Below are 21,509 nucleotides of genomic sequence, written 5' to 3'. Positions count from 1 at the left end.
CCTTTTCAACGGTCTTCATTCGAAATAAGTATTGTCCTTAACTAAATGTCTGGCTTTCCTTTGTAATCTCTATATTTAGCAGTGCAAATTTTGGAAAATATTTTAAAAACCCATGTAAAATTTACAATACTGTTCTGGCAATCCTTCATTATTTGGAAGAATGATATACTTATAATCTGGCCACATGTATGGCAGTTCAAATCATTTTCTGTCAGAGGTCATACACTGTAGTAAGGACTTTTCAATAGACAAATGTACGGAGAAATTAAGACTACTTCCTTCAGCAGAAAATAAGAGTTGTATTCTTTCGTCAATCATTAAGATACCATTCATATTGTTGTAACAACGTAGCACAAACATGATAAGTACAAAAACACAACTGTTTCAGTGAAGAAAATGAACTGTACTTTTTGTATAAATAATAGTGAACTTTGCATATTGAAACAATGTAGCATGAAGTTCAGTAGAACAAACATACACTTGGCTTCTCCACAAAAGCAAAGTGCAAAACATTTCAATGGCACCAGCATTAATCTTAAGAAGCAAAAATTCATCTAATGTCAACCACTCCCCATGGTCAAAAAAAGATTGACCACTATTGCAATTGTACCATTAGCTGCTTTACATTTCAAAACAGTCCTCTGTGACTGGACGAGTCAGGGATATGAAAGTTATAAATCAAAGCACTACACCCGTGTATCTGGCTTCACAAAAAGGAACTCAAACATGCTGTACTTCTTTCTAGACAATGCTAGTCCTGTCCGAATAGAGTAATAGAAAACAAAATATAGGAAATCTTATGGTAGCCTTTGATTGGATCATAAATTACACATCTTCAGAAAATCTCGTGACACCCAAGATGGCAAGATATCAATGCCTTACAGAATAAAACATGTTCTTTGCTTCTTTCTGCGCTTCTTCTGCTTGGGTGGTTGAAGAACCACTTTGATTGCAGCATCAAAAACAGCCTTCACATTCTGAAACAAAAAGGAACAAATCGAATTGTTTCCACAAGCTTATGTAGAACATAGAGACTGCCAACTATTGATCTAGATCTTACAGAGAGTTAAAATTCAGGCAGTATACAGTGGCAGTGAGTTAAGAATCCCAAGAATTAAAGGGCGTGGATGGTAAAAAACCAAAAAAGTGTCTAGTTAGAGAAGATTTGAGGCCAGAGCACACTGGCAGTCAGCCAACGATCCCAAGCTTTTAGTACAATACATGGCAAAATTTGATAATAAACAAATTTTTAATACATCTATTAATGACTATTATGTATGTAGGTGCAGTCAAGAGGAACATCAGAACTTACACAATCAGTTTCACATAGAGGGCTCAGCTTTTGATACATATCAGGCCATGCTTGGAAGAATGTAAACAAAACTCTACTAACAACCACAACAACAATGTACATCTACATGAAGCTTTAATGTAGCACTATCACATCAGAGGATCAAGATCCCATAAAAGTAAGTTGGCTCATTCCAATATTAAAAGAGAACATTGCATAAAAGTTGAATTTCCTATAAAAAAAGAATTGCTAAGCAGTAACGTGGACCTTTGCCCAGTTACCTGAGCGAGAAGTTCAACTTTACATACATGTAAAGAATGCTCTAAAAGAGAAAAAAGAAAAAATCACAGGTTTATTTTTATATGTCGAAACTCTCATAGCATTAAGTTTCTATGCAATATTCAATTCTCATAATCTTAATAGTTTCTCTAAATTGAAATCCCTTTAAAATGCCATTCTATCAACACACCTGCTGTGTTTTAGAGCTGCATTCAATATATGCAGCAGCTCCAATCTGCTTCTTCAAATCTTCACCCTGAACAGATGGAAAATCAATTAGAAGTTGCAAGTGCATTTAACTAAGGAACATGGTTATATGGTAAAGCTTAGCCTCAGATAGAAGGTGATAAAATTAGCAGTTCTACAAAAGAATCAAAGATTAAAACATATGAGCATGTACCACATTTGACCTAATAACGTCCAGATACTTGTGCAAAAAATAATCAAGAGGTTCCTGCTCTTCTAAAAATATCGAAAGCCACAAGACTTCAAAGTCCTAAAAAGAAGTTTATCCGGCAAAATGTGAACAGAGTAGCTGGAAACACCTCTGCCCCTCCTCGGCACGTGTATCTCCATGACCATGTGTCTGTACCCATACCCGTACAGATATGGATACTACATAGCATGGATACACATCAGATTCCTTACCCATGTGTGCCCAAAAATTGTTCATTTTTTTGCAATTATATGTCTATATTGCTTTTGAAAGTAATGAAAATATCTTGTAACAACTTAGAAAATTGTGCTAAATAATTGTGGATTTGTTTTATGAATGTCATATCTAACCATATCCATATCTGGAGTCTTTAAAAGCCTAAAAGGCTGTATCCATATCCAATACTGTACCCATTTTTGTTTTGTATCCGTATCCATGCAACTTTGATCAATAACTTAGTACGACAAGGGTTTGATAATGCATAACCTAGATACTAAAGCAAGGGTTTGATAATGCATAGCACATTTTAATGCGTAAAGCCTGAAAGTTCCAAGTTTCTAACATTTGCCCAACATATGAAATTTCAAATTTGATAAAGTCCTATAACAGGAAACTAGGCTTCACTCCTAAAAGATGCTTACTTTTAGATGATTTCATTGGGCATTTCTGCTGAATGCAAAAAATAAATTAATACTGGTCCTCTGTTACCTAATGGCAATCCTAATACATAAAATATTATATTTGGCAATTTTACGCACTTATATATTCTTGGAAGTAAGAAGCCACCTGAGCTGTTGATATAGGGGCTGCTCCAGGATGATCGGCAAAAAATTGTTTGTCTTCTCTTAAATCTGTAATGGTTCAAAACACAAGTTCTTTAGGATAAATGAAGAATAAAGAACATCAGTCAAAAAGAAAAGAATCAGAGTCAAGATAGAAAACAGGGAAGCATACGCCCATCCCACCTAATTTAGTCCCCACCAAAATGATAGGCACAGATGGTGCATAGTGTCTCAATTCTGGAATCCACTGCCAGGAGAGAAATAAACAAAAACATAACCTTGTCAATATTGATAAAATGCAAAATACAGACCAGAAATAGGCATATTTTTGTTCTAAAAATCAAACATGGCAGAATCTGCATCTACAAACATATAGTGATACCTTTTTGGAAATGTTTTCATAACTGGCCTTGCTGATCAGGGAGAATGCCAAGAGAAAGACATCTGCGCCTCTGTAACTTAAAGGCCTTAACCTATTGTAATCTTCTTGCCCTGCACCAACATGGATTAAAAAATTAACAGAGAATAATGCGGAAGACACCATATCCCGTTCTTTCCAAATCTCTTAAACCAAATGTCAATATACTCTAGAAAGAATAGCCAGCATTGATATGGCTTCAGTATAGTGCTAAAAAGCTTAAGATACTTTAATGGTAAGAAAATAGCAATATAGCACATGATTCCTGCGAAATGCTTGGGAAAAGCAAAAGACTATTGTCATCTCAGCCAATAGCCAGGCTCAATACTTGAAGATGAACCATCTCAATATGTTTTCCACTCTATGTGATCACTTTAACTGTATATGGCAGCAGTTCTCCCCTCCCACCAAAATAAGGTAAAAATATGCAACATATTGGGCATATCATCACATTCTGAGGTTAAAACTGGGCATCATTTCAACTTTGCAAGAAAAGCTTTGCAACTTGAGAGGTAAAATATGGAGTGGCCGGAGGAGCTGAACAAGTAAAGTGCTTAGTTTCCTACAGAGACCGATTATGTGTTTTGGTTAATGCCCTTTATCTACAAAGATGAAGATATCAGTTGCATTCTTATTAATTCTCCGTAGAAAGATACCAGTACAACTATATAGCAAGCAGTGGGTTTTTGTCATGGAATGTGATAAAGGAAAGTGGAGCCGTTGGTAGATAACCCGGTTTGGTCTTTTGGTTAACGAATCATACTCACAAGCGTAAAGTTACGACTGCATTATATTCTCAGATACAAAGCTCTAGAGTGCCTATACATCCCTTGCTTATTTAAGTTCAAACAGGGAGGTGGAAAGGGATACCCGAATAAACGTCATTCCATATTTTTAAAATGACAAATACGTACTAAAGTTGAAACGAAAACCTAAAACAGTGTTACCTGCCGTGTCCCAAAGGCCAAGGTTCACCGTACTCCCATCCACCACCACATTTGCACTGAAGTTGTCAAACACTGTTGGCACGTAGTCCTGGCCACAAAATCCACACAGATTCAAAATCCATAAGCTTTCAAAAGAAAAATCAAATCAAATACATTTAGAAAACAAATCAAACAGTCCGCCAAGCCCTTAAAATTCCCGATTCGAACATTTCTTTCCTTGCCTCCATTAAGGCAGGCCAGATTCAAGACTTACAGTTGGGAAAGTGTTGCTTGTGTAGGAAATAAGCATACAAGTCTTCCCCACAGCACCATCTCCCACAGTCACGCATTTAATAAACCTTGCAGTACTCATGTTTGCCCTTACTCTTCAGAAGACCCAATGTATTTGTTTAAACATTTCCTGCACTGAAACGACCTCAAAATGTCAGTTCCCCACAATGCACCAGACCTACAGAAGTTCTGATACCAAAAGCCAAAAATAAAGTCAGTTCTATACAGTTTTTGTCATATTCCACTACCACTTTTTGCCTTACAAAACAATTTGACAAGGCGTTTCCCTTAGAAACAAATACCCACTTCACTCTTCTTTTCCCACAAAATCCAGTAAACGTCAGACAGCACCAATGACGCCCAAAACAAAAAATGCAAATACCCAAATGATTTAAATCCTGTAAAGTAATCAAAACGGAAAGGCTGCGGAAAATAAATCAACAATCCCACATACCCTGGGTTCAGAAAGGCTGCATTTCTGGGCTTTGGCTCGGGGCTCAAAAATGGCAAATATAAACCAATACAGAAGGGCTTGACTACATACCAAAGAATGGATGCCGGATTCAACTTTTTAAAACAAATCAGATTACAACCCAAACATGTGCTAATTTAGCCAATGAATGAATATACTAAAAACCTTGACAAGTCATTCATATTTTAAAAGCTGTTCCAGAAATTCTGAGCTTAGCAACCATGGAAACGATTCCAATATAATAGTGTTTGGCCAGAACATTATGGTTGGGATTTGTTCTTAAAAAATTCCCCATGTTCATCCCTAAAATCATAATCTATTCCAAAGCAAAAAAAAAACCTTTAATGCTTTCTTAACAAAGCAAGATACGATAAGATAACCCACGGTTAAGCCTTCAATTTCACTCTCTTCTTTCTTTCGGTCTCCCTCCTTTCAAATTTCAAACTTGAAATTCTTCTGCAGTAAAGCACATCTTTTTAAAGCACTGCCTTAATGGAGATTGTGCCTGGCATTGTGGAATTTGAGGACAGATGAGGATGTTTTTAATATAATACAAAATTTGTGTAATGAATTTGAATGTAGATTAATGAAAAGATGGGCCCTCTGGTCGAATAAGCCAAACCAGGCGTGGGACCCGACCCAACTCAATTAGTCTCGTTGAGTATAGATGAGCTATATTCATTTGCTTGTGGGAGAAGCTCATTGGGAGATCTATTGAATGGCGGTCGACCCAACTGAGTGCACGGTAGTTATGAGATGTCACTTCATTTCTTATTACATCGCGACTTCCCTAAGCAATCTACGTGTTCTAATGCAATGGATTACTCTAAATAATTGTCTCTCCCTACTTTAATCTTTTCTTTCCAATCCAACTGAATCAACAATTATAGCCCGATTCCTCAGTTTGATTGTGGACGGTGTTCGACACTGAAAATTGCATCTTTGAATTTACTATTAGAGAAATAAGCGCATGAGATCGAAAATGTATAATATAAAAAATATACCTAATATAGGGGAAGTATATTAGTAGGTGCTGCAGTTCATTTTTAGCATTATATAGTTTAAATTAGATTAGATTCTGACATTTTATTTTAATTGTTTCTTATATGATATAATTATTTATAACATAAGTTTTCATGGCTTTTGAGAGGAACAAGTAGAATTTGTGATGGACGTGGCTATCCTTCCTACAAATTGTACCATTGACTAAATTTAAAAAAAATGAAAACACAATGATTTTTTTGAAATTTTCAGCATTTAATCTTCATGATCTATATATTTTGTGATCGAAAACAACAAAATTTCTAAGAAAATTTCGTTATGTTTTCAATCTGAAAAAAGATTCATGTTTGACTCTTTTTTTTTTTTGTATTTGGTGCATTTTGTGCGAAGATTAGCCCATTTGTGATGTCTAATGATCTAAAATGGTCATTTTAAATTATTATTAGGTACCCATTTAAAGATGTTCTAATAACTGTGTACTAAAAATGCTACTATTTATGAACAAATGTTATAGAATACATAAATGTCCCACTAGTGGTGCACAAATAGGTCAATAATTAACTAAAATTTTAAAAATGATAGGTTGGTGGTACATGTCAAATTTATTAATAGTCTTTTAGTTATCATTTTTAGGCTACTTAGAATTAGTAGTCGAGAAGTTGGATGCATATCTATTGGAAAGTGTTTGGAATTTGGTACTCTTCCCCTAAGTGAATAAATATAGAGGGAGGAAGAGAAAGAATGTTTGTTTTAAAGATTAAAAAGAAATCATACAATAAAATGAAAAGAGGAAAAGCTCTTGTGGTATCATATTGGGATGATAGTGTGGGTGGTGACATTTTATTTGAGATGATAATATGTAAGTGTGTAAAAAAGAAATAGGTAACATGACAAGTGTCTTTATAGATATGGGTAAATATTTTTTTTATCTTAAGCTTATGAATCTATGAGGACATAAATGGGGGACCTCGTCCCCATTTGAACATTTAGCAATAGTGCTCTAACAAGGTTTGAACCTTGATGGCAATAACAACATTGCCAAAATTTAACTATCACAATATGTCAATGTCTACAATATGACAAGACTATTAATTTTTGAAATTCAAGAATAAATTTACAAAACATAAAAATACAAAAATATGATATTTGATTTGTGTTTTCCCTATAATATGTCACATGTTGATCATTTAAGATTTTTCATTTGTTTGTTACTTGTCATCCATTAAATTTGTAAATATTCATTTAAATTAAAAATTGGATTTTCTATTCCATATGTTGAGTACGTGCTTAACTAAGGTGACAAACATTTTTCCATTTGATTTCAAAGTTGAGTTTTACACCATAAGTTTCAAGCTGCTTGTTTGAATAAAATAACAAACATTAATGAAATCTTCTTTTTTCAAGAGTATTGATTATTTTTAGATCAACCAAATATAGTTTAACCATTATTTGATCATTAGCAAATATGTCTTAATCTTATTGCCTTATTTTTGTGAAGACTTGTATTTCTTTGAAGATAGACCCATTACCATCATTCGTAACATAAGAGAAAATAATCTAGATCTAAGAGTTTTAGGATTCAACATCAAATATTAAAATTTGAAGCAATATAATTGTAGGCCTAAAAAAAATAAGATTGCATTATTAGCATAAGTTTAACTTATTAGTTAGGAATCTTTTAAGATTTAAAAGTAAATTATAGAACAATATATTTTGTCTTTGTATTATTTATTACTAGTACTTCCAAAATTCTTGTAACGCTCCGTTAGGGAACCCAAAAGAAATTAACCTAAAGTTTCACTAAGTTTGCCAAACTTTTTTTTTTTTAAAAATAATAAATAACAACATATATAATATAGTGGAAGCAAAAACAACAAGAGATAAAATAATAGTGTAAGCATTAACTCAAACACATACCATAGAACATATTACATCTCCTAAGGGTCTCGTGAAATTGAATCACTTAAGTTTAATTAATACTAAAACCAATATATAACACAACCACAGTAAATAATAAGTCGAAGTTCAAATTCATTTAAATAATATACAATTATAGGATGCTACTTGGCAATAAACAAAATGCACAATCATCCACTGTATAGGTCACAGGGTATGAAAGGCTAAAATAATATACATCATGAAATAGATTACAACATCTCTTAAGATCTATGAAATCAAATACAATACACTTAGAATATAACCATCCATCATAGAAATACAAGATCATATAAAAAGGAACATCTTCACAAACACGTCCAACAATGATATCCAATGGTCGAATCTCAATGATATAAAAAAATGCACTACCACCTGACCTCATGAAACCCAAAAAGGTCCACTCCCACCACGTCAAGGAGATAACTTCAAGTCCTAAATAGATAACAAACTCAAAAGTCAAAGCCGACATCTAGGTTCAAGGAAACCCCTGAAAGCAAACTATCTCAAAGGGTACCAAGACACAAGTATCAAATAATCCCAGAGGCAACACAAACATGTAGGAAATCTACTATGTAAGTGGGCAAGTGTCATTGTATGAGCAAACTCTAAGGTTACCCAACAATCTTTTATTACTTTGGCCCCCTAGTGTCTCTATGTGGCCTCAATATCCTTTTGTACAGATAAGGCATACTAACAAGTCAGCTCTGAGGTTACCCTGGTAGTCTTTTAATACTCTAACCCCCTAGTGACTTTCTGTGGTACCAATATCTTATTAATTCATTTTAAACTCATTTAATGAAATGTTATCACTTATTAAAATAACCTACAATGGGTTACTTGTCAGCCTCTTTAGGGCCTCGGCCTCCATTTCAAGCCACTTCCCAACATGACATGCATAAAACCTACCGTAAGCTCAGCAAAAGCAAAAGATCTCAAATGACTATAAGCCACACATCAGTTCTTAAACAAGCAACTGGAAAGTATTGAAATATTATTGATCATAATCACAAATTCCACCAATACAATCATCCTAACAAGATTGACCCAAAATCAAGTACACATGAACCAAATCCATGTCACAACATGACATCACCAAAACAAATAATTTAATCACCTTGGTCCTATACAAGCAACTAGGAATAAATCCAAGGATAACTAATCAAAGACTCAAAGGTTATATCAAATAAGACATATCATCCACCTCAGTTCTACACAAGAATTGAAAAGCAATAAAAAAAAATCTAATCAACTCAGCATAGAGCACACATGACACATCACCATGGTTGGGTATAAAAGATTATATAAATAACATTATCATGAGATCACAAAACAAACCTCCAAGCCTCTGGTAAACATCTTGACTGGCCAAAGCTAAGTCAACTCCAAAACCCAAAATTAGTAAACCACACGTCATAAAGAGTACATACAAAAGTCATTTTCATAATTCATAAGGTTTTGAAAACAACAAGGTTTAATTTTCACTTATAGGTTTTCAAGTTTTCATTCTCGTTTCCAACTGTCATAAATACTAAGTTAAACCTGAAACCCAACACGAGATACATCATACATTTCTTCAGAAGTTTAACAATTGTTTCCATAGATCATCTAGTTTTCAAAACACAAAAAATTGATAAACAATCAAGGTTTCAGTTTTCATCTTTTCAAGGTATTATACTTGTTAAGGTTTTAAAATAATCAAAAGATAATCAATCTCCCAAAATAATGTTTAAATCTTATTATAAATAGAAAATACTTTTAATAAAAATTTAATAAATACCACATAAAATATTCGTTTAAATTATAACATTTGGAGATATAAATCATCATTTTTTTACAAATCAAAATAAAAAGCTTAAGTTTGTAAAAAACTAAATAAATAAAAATAAAAGAAATATAAATAATTTTAGATGTAGTAAATTAAATTATAATTATTTTTTAGTGGATATCTATCGGCATTTTTAAGATAGATTTATTTAAAATATATATACTAGTTTATTAACATTTAATATATTAAAAATTATTAATATTTAATATATAATAAATAGCATTCAATAAAAATTAACATTAATTAAAATATTAATAAAAAAAACCAACATTTATAGCCTGTCGGCTCTAATGGCAAGACTATCTCAGCAGAGTACTGCTTCCGTAGCAGTAACCACCGCCGACGATAAAGAACGTGGGAGGGAGAAAGGGGGGTGGGGGTTGGTGAGCCCTGTCCACCCAAAATTATTATTATTATTTTTTTATTATATAATTTTTTTAAAACAAAACAACATCCCCCCATGCAATTTTTTGATATATTTAATAACATAATTGCTTAGTAATTAAATTACTATATTTATATTTGACCAATTTTCCAATAGAATCCTCATATAGAAATTTTAACCAAACAATCAAATTCTATAAAACAAAATTTGTTTTCTTTTCAAAACTCAAATCGTGATTTTTACCAATCAGATTACGAATTTATAACATCTACCAAACAAGGGTTTCTGATTCATATAAAGACATATCTCAATTGAAGAACGATAGTTTACATATAAGGTTTTTACATTAAATCGTAGACAACACAAAATGGAAATCAATTTCCTTTCACACAAGGGTTTCAAATTTTCAAAGCAGATACTAATATTTCTCAATTAAAGAATAATAAACTCACATACAATGGTTTCAACTCAAATAACATTATGAAACCAAAATATGCAACAGACACAGAGAAGACAGAAGTTTGAAGAATAAAAACCATTGTACAAATAAACCACAAGATTCTACCTAGATCTGATGCTAAAACAACAATCACACAGAACACATAAACAATCCCCTTTTTTCTAAAATTCTTCTTCTCGAAAAATTGCTCCTCCAGAACTCGATTATTGCAAAATGAGCTCCAGATCTCTGATAAAGAGTCTCCCCTAAATTTGGGGCTCTGATTGTGCAATCATGCGAGGGAACTCGTTAATCAATTTCTTTTTTTAAAAAATTTATCTTTTACATTTTCATGCACACTTTTTGCAATTTAAAATATCTTTATTAAATTATTGCTTACTCTCTCTGGTTAATTACAAGACGTTTCAATATAATATTTATTAATTTGACTAATAATGTTATTTAGAGTTTATTATTAAAATATAGCTCCTAAATAAATTATTATTGGATTAAATAAATATAAAATGCCAAAATTAGAACTTTAATAAAATCTTTAAATTTAATTGGACATCATTTGATTAATTTCTCAATTAATAAAATATAATTAAATATTGAATTTTCTTTATAAAATTTCTATTAAATTATCTTTTAATTCGATTTAATTATAACAGAAAATCACAACATACCCACAAAACCTATATACATCAACTCAACTAAAGAAAAAGAACATAATCAAACTCAAGGGTTAGAATCACGAATTCATGTCACTTGACGAATTCGGATGGGTAAACAACATAGATACTTCTCCTACTTTCTAGGACAATTGGCTAGGTTAGGATTTGGACTCAAGAGTTATCTCCCCACTTATACCATTGAGATACTGCAATAGGGTACGCTCATCCTGGCAATTCAGGGAAGTCAATACCTGGTACCTATAATTTGCATAAAATCTGAGCATGTACATATAAATGTCATCTAAACTAAATCGGCAATGGCAGTAAGTGGTGCATTGTGTAGATCCCGACTAGCAGGTGACTATGATTCCCTTCCCCAACCACATTAGACACGTCATACATAAAGTAAAACATATAAGTACACCATACACATGCAAGTATGGGGTAAGTAACCATGAGAACTACACGTAAATCATACATTTAACTAACATCATGAAATAACTGAAAGTCATTAAATGAACATATATATCATCATTGAAACAATCATAAAATAACTGAAATAACTAACTCATCACATTAATCATCTAAATATGAAATACATTTACTCTAATCTGGTAACCAAGTATTGATAATCATAAATATAAACATAAAATAAGACTAAATGAGTCTGGCAATACCATTAGAAAAGTTAATTAGGAGTAGACATTACACCTCTCTCTCTCTCTCTCTCTCTCTCTCTCACACACACACACACACACACACACACACACATGACACACATGTATATATGAACATACATACATACATACATACATACATACATACATACATACATACATACATACATACATACATACATATATATATATATATATATATATATATATATATATATATATATATATATATATATATATATATATATATATACCATGTATATGTATGTATATACATATATACATGTATATGTATGTATATACATATATACATGTATATGTATATATATGTACATATACATACATGTATATATATATATATATACATGTAAATGTACATGTATGTATGAATGTATATATACATGTACATATATTTACATGTATATGTATGTATATGTACATACATGTACATATACATGTATATGTAAGTATACATGATCTACATATACATATACACATACATACTTATATATATGTATATACGTATATGTATACATACGTCTAAGTATGGGCATATGCACCGAGTTGTGGTGCCAAAAAGGTGACATCAAATTTTTTTTTCCTATTTTAAACAGCGCATACGCGCTATAGCACGCACGCACTATAGCATGTACGCGCTTTAAAAAAAATAAAAAGTATGTATGATGGGCTGCAAACCTGCAGCCCATCATTTTCATTACCATTTTCTTTTACTCCTACAACGAGCAGTGCGTACACGAGTTGAAGACTCAACATTTGCACCACCATTTGCCAAAATGCCTCCTCGTCGACGAAATCCAAGACCACAAGCGCACCCACGACGACGCCGTAAGTGATATAAACCTAACTTTGCATTGTTTGATATATTTTTCATATTGTTTTGTAAGTTTTTTATATTCTTTTGTAGGGTTTTTACAAATTTCATTTAGATTTGTTTATTTATTTGAATTTCAATTGATTTTTTATCAGGAAATGTTCATAATCAACCAAAAAATCCACAAGAACATCAAAACCCTCAAGAACCCCAAAACCAAAACCCTCCTCAAGAAGAACAAATTCCACAACCCGAACCAATTGCAAGACCTCCACCAGGCACACAATAAAATCTAAGAAATGAAATAGAGAGAGGCAAAACTGAATTAGAAGGAATCATTGCTCGGTTGAAAGAATCCAGACAAACCAATCCAATGAGGGCTCAATTGGCATCATCCCTCGAATCCATTAACACTCAGATAGCCTCAGTTAGTGGTCAGTTAGATATTTGGCGGGCTAAGAGGGATGAACAAAAAAGATTTTATGCAAATAAATTGTCATATGAAGATGTTAAAAAAAAGGAAATACCAAAAAGTAGTATATGTGCATTATTTAAAAAACCCGGTGAGCAAAATACTGTTAGAGAGGGTACTAAATGATTCCCCATCCATTGGTGCATACATGATGCTATTAGCAATAATTTTTGGGATAGATGGTGGATGGTTTTTGATGCCCCTCCTTGCAACAATCACGAGGTCCCCATGTATTTTTTGAAGAAATTATATTGTGAGTTTGTCCTTGGGGAGATCCCCAATTATTTTGATATGTTAGACTCCCAGGGTAGAGGTGGGGGGTCATCATTTGAGAGGCCCGGAGCACGTCGTGACCCTAATGTAGTTAGGGCATCCGTGGTCCATCCATAGCGTGAGCATGTGATTATTCCTTCAGTTGTGAAGGAACATGTAGAGGCCAGCACTCTAGGGACCATTAATGCTTTGACACAGACCCTCATCGATTCCACGAGCCCATTAGTTGAGGGGGAGCCTTCTATACGTCGTGGTTACATGTGCACTTCATGTGGATCCCTATGCACATTTGGCACTCATGTCAGAGATGGTGCAGATGATGGGCTTGTCACCGATCAGTTCCTGAATGAGACATTTGGCATTGACACACAGGTAAATTACTAATTTGATCACATTTCATACGTATAGTGAATGATTAATTAATTAGGATTTATTGACATTGTTCAAAATTTAGGGTCAAAGTGTTCCTGGGCCTAGCAGTGATCCTCCAGGCCCATTTTTTGTCCCTTCGACGAGTCCTGAGGTATGTATCAATTTAATAATTTTAATTAATACATATATTTATTACGTAATCATATTAAGGATTGACCAAAAAAAATATGCATATGCATCAGTTCTCCACAGGACCCTCAACCTTTACCACAGATGCAGAGCAGAGACATCATACGAGCTTCACACAGGTACAGTTGTTTCATGTTAATTTAATTCATTTGATTATATTTATTCCATGTTTCATGTTAGATATAATGTGTATTGTATGACGTGCAGCTCATGATGTCGGACACACCTGCTCATCTGCGACAGTCTGTTGATAGTGGAGTGGCCGCAGCTGTGGCTAGCTCACTGCCACTGACGGAGGTATGAAAGAATTTTTTTCGTTTTAGTTGTTGTTTATAATAGTTAATCTCAAAATTTCTAATGTTATTTATAAGTGATTATATTTATTGAATTGTTGTAGGGTCTTGTCACACCTGATCGTCCACGAGCATTTGAGGTGGACTTACAGAGTGACTATTTGTTGGCGGTAAGAAAATAATTGATTTTATGAGTACATATATTTGATTTCAATGTATAATAAATATTGATTCATATCTACTTTCTTTGTATTAGTTGGACCTGGAGAAGAGCCTCAACAAGAGGTCAAGTGAGCGTGTCAGGAAGGCCTCGTCATCTCCACTGTCTCCCTCCACACGACGGCAGAGGACGTCGAGAGACTTGTTTCCGTCCCCTCGTGGGAAGGAAAAGATGTAGTTGAGATATTTGATACATATATATAGAGACTTGTTTCCTTCCCCATGTATATATATAAGCATCTGAGAGACATATTCGATACACATTTGATGTACATATGACATTCTATATTTTATGTATGACATATTTGATGTATGACATTATTGGTTAATATATGATATGTTTGTTCATATACAACATTATTGGTTATCATTTTATATTATATGTTTGTTCATGTATGACATTAAATTAGATATGTTCGTGTATGACATTAAATTAGATATGTGCATGTATGAAATTAAATTCAATTGCTAGAGAGTTTCCATTATGTCTACCAACTAGTAGATGTTCTTTTTTGCTTTATTAGTATTTCTCAAAAACTGCAAAGAAGCTGTTTCTGGTAGTATCTACTATAGTCCTACTCAAATATGTTTTCAAAAATACTTAGTATGGCAAAGAAATGTCTATGGAAAGCTTGTCAAATAGGATATTAAAGAACTAAATGTGGATAGTCATTAGTACCCATCAATAAGAACACAAACATCTTTCTCAAGCAAGCCATATGACATTAGCAATTAATTTATAAATTTCCTTTGCAAATAACTAGAAGATGCTATGAATCTTAATACAGAGTTAATCATGAACTCATTATTCCATCCAAGAAGCATATATCACCCTAAGCCAATTAACCGACAGGATAAAAATTAATTCAATTTCAACAAAATTTTGAGTATAACAAGCATCTTAGGGATTCTTACAAGAATTAACATGATGTTCACAAGAGCATTACAAGTTCTTGTAATGCTATTTCACATATTGTAATCATATTCAGTTTTGAATGGCCATTTGTGTTACAAGCATAAATGTTCTTTAAGGTCTTTTAATTCTAGACATGAATTTTATTATGAAGCTTTTTTATGACAACCCACTCAATGCATATATTGTTGTTCCACATTATGCTAATTTGACTTTCATTGGTTGATTTGGGTCTAGACATGACGTTATTCACTACCTTTTTTATATATTATTTTTTTGTAGTGAGGTTCTGGCCTGAATGAATGTATTAATCATCAAAGTTGTGAACCTTGGTCGAGATCCTTACAAATATATTTTCAAATTGGACCTCAAATAGTTTTCTCAGTCACCCCCTATACACAAATACTGAAATTGTAGTTAATTACAAAATTAATACTGAATTAACACAAGTTTAATTGAGAAGTATTATGTACCTCAATAGGCTAGATTATTATTGACCGGGAAGCTTTATCTTAGAGCAGTTGGTTTCCTAAATCTTTAGCGCAATGACAGTCTTATGGAATGTGGAATTAGGTCTGCTAGCTAAGGAACGTTCTTTAAAAGGTAGAGGAAACTCAAGACTCACATGTTTCCAATCAATATAAATGTTTAAATCACTTCTCTAATTTTTTCTATTTATGATCTTCTTCAAACTTAACTTTCTAAATGCATTGATGGGGAAATAAAGATCTTCTAGGAACTAAAGGCTAATCATGTTTAATACTTACAATTCTCTGTTTTTATCTAATAATTTAAAAAAGATTGTACAAGTGTTTTCAAAGAGCAACACTTGTCACTAACATCATAAGAAGGAATATCCAAGGAGTCTTACCACTGATCCCCCACCACCAAATTCAAGAGAAAACAAAATTCCACTACTAAAGAGATAGTAACAATGATCATCCCTAGTCTCTCCCTTATCACAAAATGATTACCATCAAAATTTGCATTTCCAATTGCGTCATGTGCGTTTAAGTGATAGTAACATTTTCACTCTCTTACCTAATGTCTCCCATTTTTGAAACTCCTGGGGAAGGGCAAGGCCATCTTCTCAGTACTTCAAAATACAATGAGTTCCATTTTTTCACATATTGATAATCATTGACTTAAAGTATAGTCGAAGTATTGACAACCCATAGATATGCCCCGTCAAAGATCGCAACCCTGTGGCATTTAGTGACCCTTAGGGACATTCTGGTTCAGCGTGCCTGAGAACGTTCGAGCACTGAAGGGGATAGGAAGAGGTTGGGGATAGGGTTTACCCGGCCACCCAGAGCTAATGGAGCAGACAGTTTGATCCCATGACGAAAGATGAGAGAGATTTGGCAGTTGGCAACTTTGTACTGGCCAACACTACAAGTTTCAGCATCACCCGAGATGGCATTGTAGAATGAAAATGGAATGTGATCTCCAAAAAGTGAGAGAGGTTATTGTAGGTCTCTGCAACACAGTCCTGTAGGAACTGGAATCCCATCCATACCTCGCACGAGCTCCGAGATATGCCCCGTCAAAGATCACGGCCCTATGGCATTTAGTGACCCTTGGGGACATTTCGGATTGGCATGCTTGAGAATGTTCGAGCACTAAAGGGGATAGGACGAGGTTGGGGATAGGGTTTAACCGGCCACCCAGAGCTAACGGAGCAGACAGTTCGATCCCACGACGAAAGGTGAGAGAGATTTGGCAGTTGGCAACTTTGAACTGGCCCACACTGCAAGTTTCAGCATCACCTGAGATGGCGTTGTAAAATGAAAACAAAATGTGATCTCCAAAAAGAAAGAGAGGTTATTGTAGGTATCCGCAACACGGTCTTGTAGGAACTAGAATCACATCCATACCTCGTACAAGCTTCAAGATATGCCCCGTCAAAGATCGCAGCCCTATGGCATTTAGTGACCCTTGGGGACATTTCGAATTGGCGTGCCTGAGAACGTTCAAGCACTGAAGGGGATAGGACGAGGTTGGGGATAGGGTTTACCCGGCCACCTGGAGCTAACAGAGCAGACAATTCGATCCCACGACGAAAGGTGAGAGAGATTTGGCAGTTGGCAACTTTGTACTGGCCCACACTGCAAGTTTCAGCATCACCCGAGATGGCATTGTAAAAAAAAAATGAAGTGTGATCTCTAAAAAGTGAGAGAGGTTATTGTAGGTCTCCGCAACATGGTCCTGTAGGAACTAGAATCACATCCATACCTCGCACAAGCTCCGAGATATGCCCCGTCAAAGACTGCAGCCCTGTGGCATTTAGTGACCCTTAGGGACATTCTGGTTTAGCGTGCCTAAGAACGTTCGAGCACTAAAGGGGACAGGAAGAGGATGGGGATAAGGTTTACTCGGCCACTCGAAGCTAATGGAGCAGACAGTTTGATCCCACGACGAAAGATGAGAGAGATTTGGCAGTTGGCAACTTTGTACTGGCCAACACTACGAGTTTCAGCATCACCCGAGATGGCATTGTAGAATGAAAACAGAATGTGATCTCCAAAAAGAGAGAGAGGTTATTGTATGTCTCTGCAACACAGTCCTGTAGGAATTGGAATCTCATCCATATCTGGCACGAGCTCCGAGATATGCCCCGTCAAAGATCGCAGCCCTGTGGCATTTAGTGACCCTTAGGGACATTCTGGTTCGGCGTGCCTGAGAACATTCAAGCATTGAAAGGGACAAGACAAGGTTGGGGATAGGTTTTACCCGACCACCCGGAGCTAATGGAGCAGACAGTTTGATCCCACGACGAAAGATGAGAGAGATTTGGCAGTTGGCAACTTTGTACTGGCCAACACTACAAGTTTCAGCATCACCCGAGATGGTGTTGTAAAATGAAAACAGAATGTGATCTCCAAAAAGTGAGAGAGGTTATTGTAGGTCTCCGCAACACGGTCCTGTAGGAACTGGAATCGCATCCATACCTTGCACGAGCTCCGAGATATGTCTCATCAAAGATTGCAGCCCTGTGGCATTTAGTGACCCTTGGGGACATTCTGGATTGGCGTGTCTGAGAACGTTAGACCACTAAAGGGGATAGGACGAGGTTGGGGATAGGGTTTACCCGACCACTCGGAGCTAACAGAGCAGACAGTTCGATCCCACGACGAAAGGTGAGAGAGATTTGGCAGTTGGCAACTTTGAACTGGTCCACACTACAAGTTTCAGCATCACCCGAGATGGTGTTGTAAAATGAAAACAGAATGTGATCTCCAAAAAGTGAGAGAGGTTATTGTAGGTCTCCGCAACACGGTCTTGTAGGAACTAGAATCACATCCATACCTCACACAAGCTCCGAGATATGCCCTGTCAAAGATCGCAGCCCTATGGCATTTAGTGACCCTTGGGGACATTCCGGATTGGCGTTCCTGAGAACATTCAAGCACTGAAGGGGACAAGACAAGGTTGGGGATAGGTTTTACCCGGCCACCCAGAGCTAACGGAGCAGACAGTTTGATCCCATGACGAAAGGTGAGAGAGATTTGGCAGTTGGTAACTTTGAACTGGCCCACACTGCAAGTTTCAGCATCACCCGAGATGGCGTTGTAAAATGAAAACAGAATGTGATCTCCAAAAAGAAAGAGAGGTTATTGTAGGTCTCCGCAACATGGTCCTATAGGAACTAGAATCGCATCCATACCTCACACGAGCTCTGAGATATGCCCCGTCAAAGACCGCAACCCTATGGCATTTAGTGACCCTTGGGGACATTCCAGATTGGCGTGCCTGAGAACCTTCGAGCACTAAAGGGGATAGGATGAGGTTGGGGATAGGGTTTACCCGGCCACCCGGAGCTAACGGAGCAGACAGTTCGATCCCATGATGAAAGGTGAGAGAGATTTGGCAGTTGACAACTTTGAACTGGCCCACACTGCAAGTTTCAACATCACCCGAGATGGCGTTGTAAAATGAAACCAGAATGTGATCTCCAAAAAGTGAGAGAGGTTATTGTAGGTCTCTGCAACACGGTCCTGTGGGAACTAGAATTGCATCCATACCTCGCACAAGCTCCGAGATATGCCCCATCAAAGATCGCAGCCCTATGGCATTTAGTGACCCTTGGGGACATTTCGGATTGGCGTGCTTGAGAACGTTCGAGCACTGAAGGGGATAGGACGAGGTTGGGGATAGGGTTTACCCGGCCACCCGAAGCTAACGGAGCAGACAGTTCGATCCCACGACGAAAGGTGAGAGAGATTTGGCAGTTGGCAACTTTGTACTGGCCCACACTGCAAGTTTCAGCATCACTCGAGATGGCATTGTAAAAAAAAAAAAAAGTGTGATCTCCAAAAAGAAAGAGAGGTTATTGTAGGTCTCTGCAACACGGTCCTGTAGGAACTAGAATCGCATCCATACCTCGCACAAGCTCTGAGATATGCCCCGTCAAAGATCGCAACCCTATGGCATTTAGTGACTCTTAGGGACATTTCGGATTGGCGTGCCTGAGAACGTTCGAGCACTGAAGGGGATAGGACGAGGTTGGGTATAGGGTTTACTCGGCCACCCGGAGCTAACGGAGCAGACAGTTCTATCCCACGACGAAAGGTGAGAGAGATTTGGCAATTGGCAACTTTGAACTGGCCCACACAGCAAGTTTCAGCATCACCCAAGATGGCGTTGTAAAACAAAAATGGAGTGCGATCTCCAAAAAGTGAGAGAGGTTATTGTAGATCTTCGTAACATGTTCATGTAGGAACTAGAATCACATCCATACCTCGCACGAGCTCTGAGATATGCCCCGTCAAAGATTGCAGCCCTATGGCATTTAGTGACCCTTGGGGACATTCTGGATTGGCGTGCCTGAGAACGTTTGAGCACTGAAGGGGATAGGATGAGGTTGGGGATAGGGTTTACCTGACCACACGGAGCTAATGGAGTAGACAGTTCGATCCCACCAGGAAAGGTGAGAGAGATTTGGCAGTTGGCAACTTTGTACTAGTCGACATTGCAAGTTTCAGCATCACCCGAGATGGCGTCGTAAAATGAAAACAGAGTGTGATCTCCAAAAAGTGAGAGAGGTTATTGTAGGTCTCCAAAAAGAGTGTTTAAAAATGCAAAAACAGCGGGGGGTCCTTTGTATGGTTTGGGAGTTTGACCATTAAAACTAGAAATTGTCCTAGTAGTAAGTGCTGGTAATAGTTTTGAAATTTGATTGTTGAGTGTTGAGAAACCTCAAGTTTGGGATTTTTCTTGTTGGTTTGAGTCTATAATAACCATTTCCATCTGAAAAGTCGAGTGTTGAAACCATTTAAGAAGTATTTGCATAGTTTTCCCTAAAATTTGAGTGCATAAAAAGGGGTATGTGATTGCTCCCAAGGTGGATTTAGTGTTTTCTCCAAACAAGAGTTGCATTTTATGTTTGAAGTCATCTAATATAACCAAAGTGAAGGTGGTTGAACAATTTTGGGGTTCTAGAGACGTTGCAAAGTAAGAGTTCTAGAAAGCCCTAGGGTAAAGGGGCTAGAAAGGAGGGTTTTGTAAAAACCATTGTAAAGTTGATCATGAGACCAAAAAAATAAAAGAATCCTTGCATTTGAGTCATTTCTTAAGACTTTTTTGGGTCATGGGAGTTCCAAAAGTCAAGGGATTGTGAGTTGATTTGTAAATGGCCTCAAATTAGGCCTAGTTGGCAGACTGAAATAGCCAGTTTTGAGTGATATTTTACAAAACAAGTGTAGTTGGTTTTGGAGTATATTTTAGAGTGAGGAAAAGGGTATTTTAATCACCCAATAGTTTAGGACTGGCAAGGGCTAGTTGGAACAAGCCTAGAAGAGGCAAAATTGAGAAAGTGTAAGAGATGAGTTGCAAGAAACAACTACTATAGATGATGCAAATATTGACGAGTTGTAAAGCGAGGGGGAGGAAATCACTATTGAATCCTTCCTAAAAATCAATGGCGTATTAGATGAACCAATTAACACTTTGTTGAGGAGTTATGGACAAAATATGAAGGGACTAGGTACAATTGCACCTAAAAATACCCAACCAGAAAACCTGAACCAGCCAGTGGACTATTATAGGAGATAAAACCTTGAGCATACAACAAACATTGATATTAGATTAAGCTTGCTAATGCAAGATTCA

At 35.9% G+C, this 21,509-nt stretch overlaps 1 protein-coding gene across 4 annotated transcripts; it reads right to left on the bottom strand.

The window, feature by feature from the left end:
• Window positions 1–382: 382 nt before the first annotated feature.
• Window positions 383–5,713, bottom strand: LOC149549284 (rac-like GTP-binding protein 5). 4 transcript variants are annotated; one of them, XM_089792715.1, is made up of 8 exons: window positions 5,235–5,713; window positions 4,407–4,558; window positions 4,154–4,241; window positions 3,171–3,280; window positions 2,972–3,035; window positions 2,793–2,857; window positions 1,761–1,826; window positions 383–977 (listed from the first exon to the last, which is right to left on the bottom strand). In XM_089792715.1, the coding sequence occupies exons 2-8, from the start codon at window positions 4,503–4,505 to the stop codon at window positions 879–881; spliced, it is 591 nt and encodes a 196-aa protein (XP_089648841.1). In that variant the 5' UTR covers window positions 4,506–4,558; window positions 5,235–5,713; the 3' UTR covers window positions 383–878. The 4 variants fall into 4 exon arrangements, with proteins under 4 accessions (XP_089648841.1, XP_089648838.1, XP_089648842.1 ...); XM_089792712.1 differs by having other exon boundaries at window positions 5,280–5,541; XM_089792716.1 differs by lacking the exon at window positions 5,235–5,713 and adding an exon at window positions 5,061–5,200.
• Window positions 5,714–21,509: the final 15,796 nt, after the last annotated feature.

Source organism: Cupressus sempervirens, chromosome 7 (assembly GCF_028749045.1).
Source record: "Cupressus sempervirens isolate cs-2001-9-10 chromosome 7, ASM2874904v1, whole genome shotgun sequence".
In the NCBI taxonomy this organism is placed as follows: Eukaryota; Viridiplantae; Streptophyta; class Pinopsida; order Cupressales; family Cupressaceae; genus Cupressus; species Cupressus sempervirens.
This window is presented reverse-complemented; position numbering and strand designations above follow the sequence as displayed.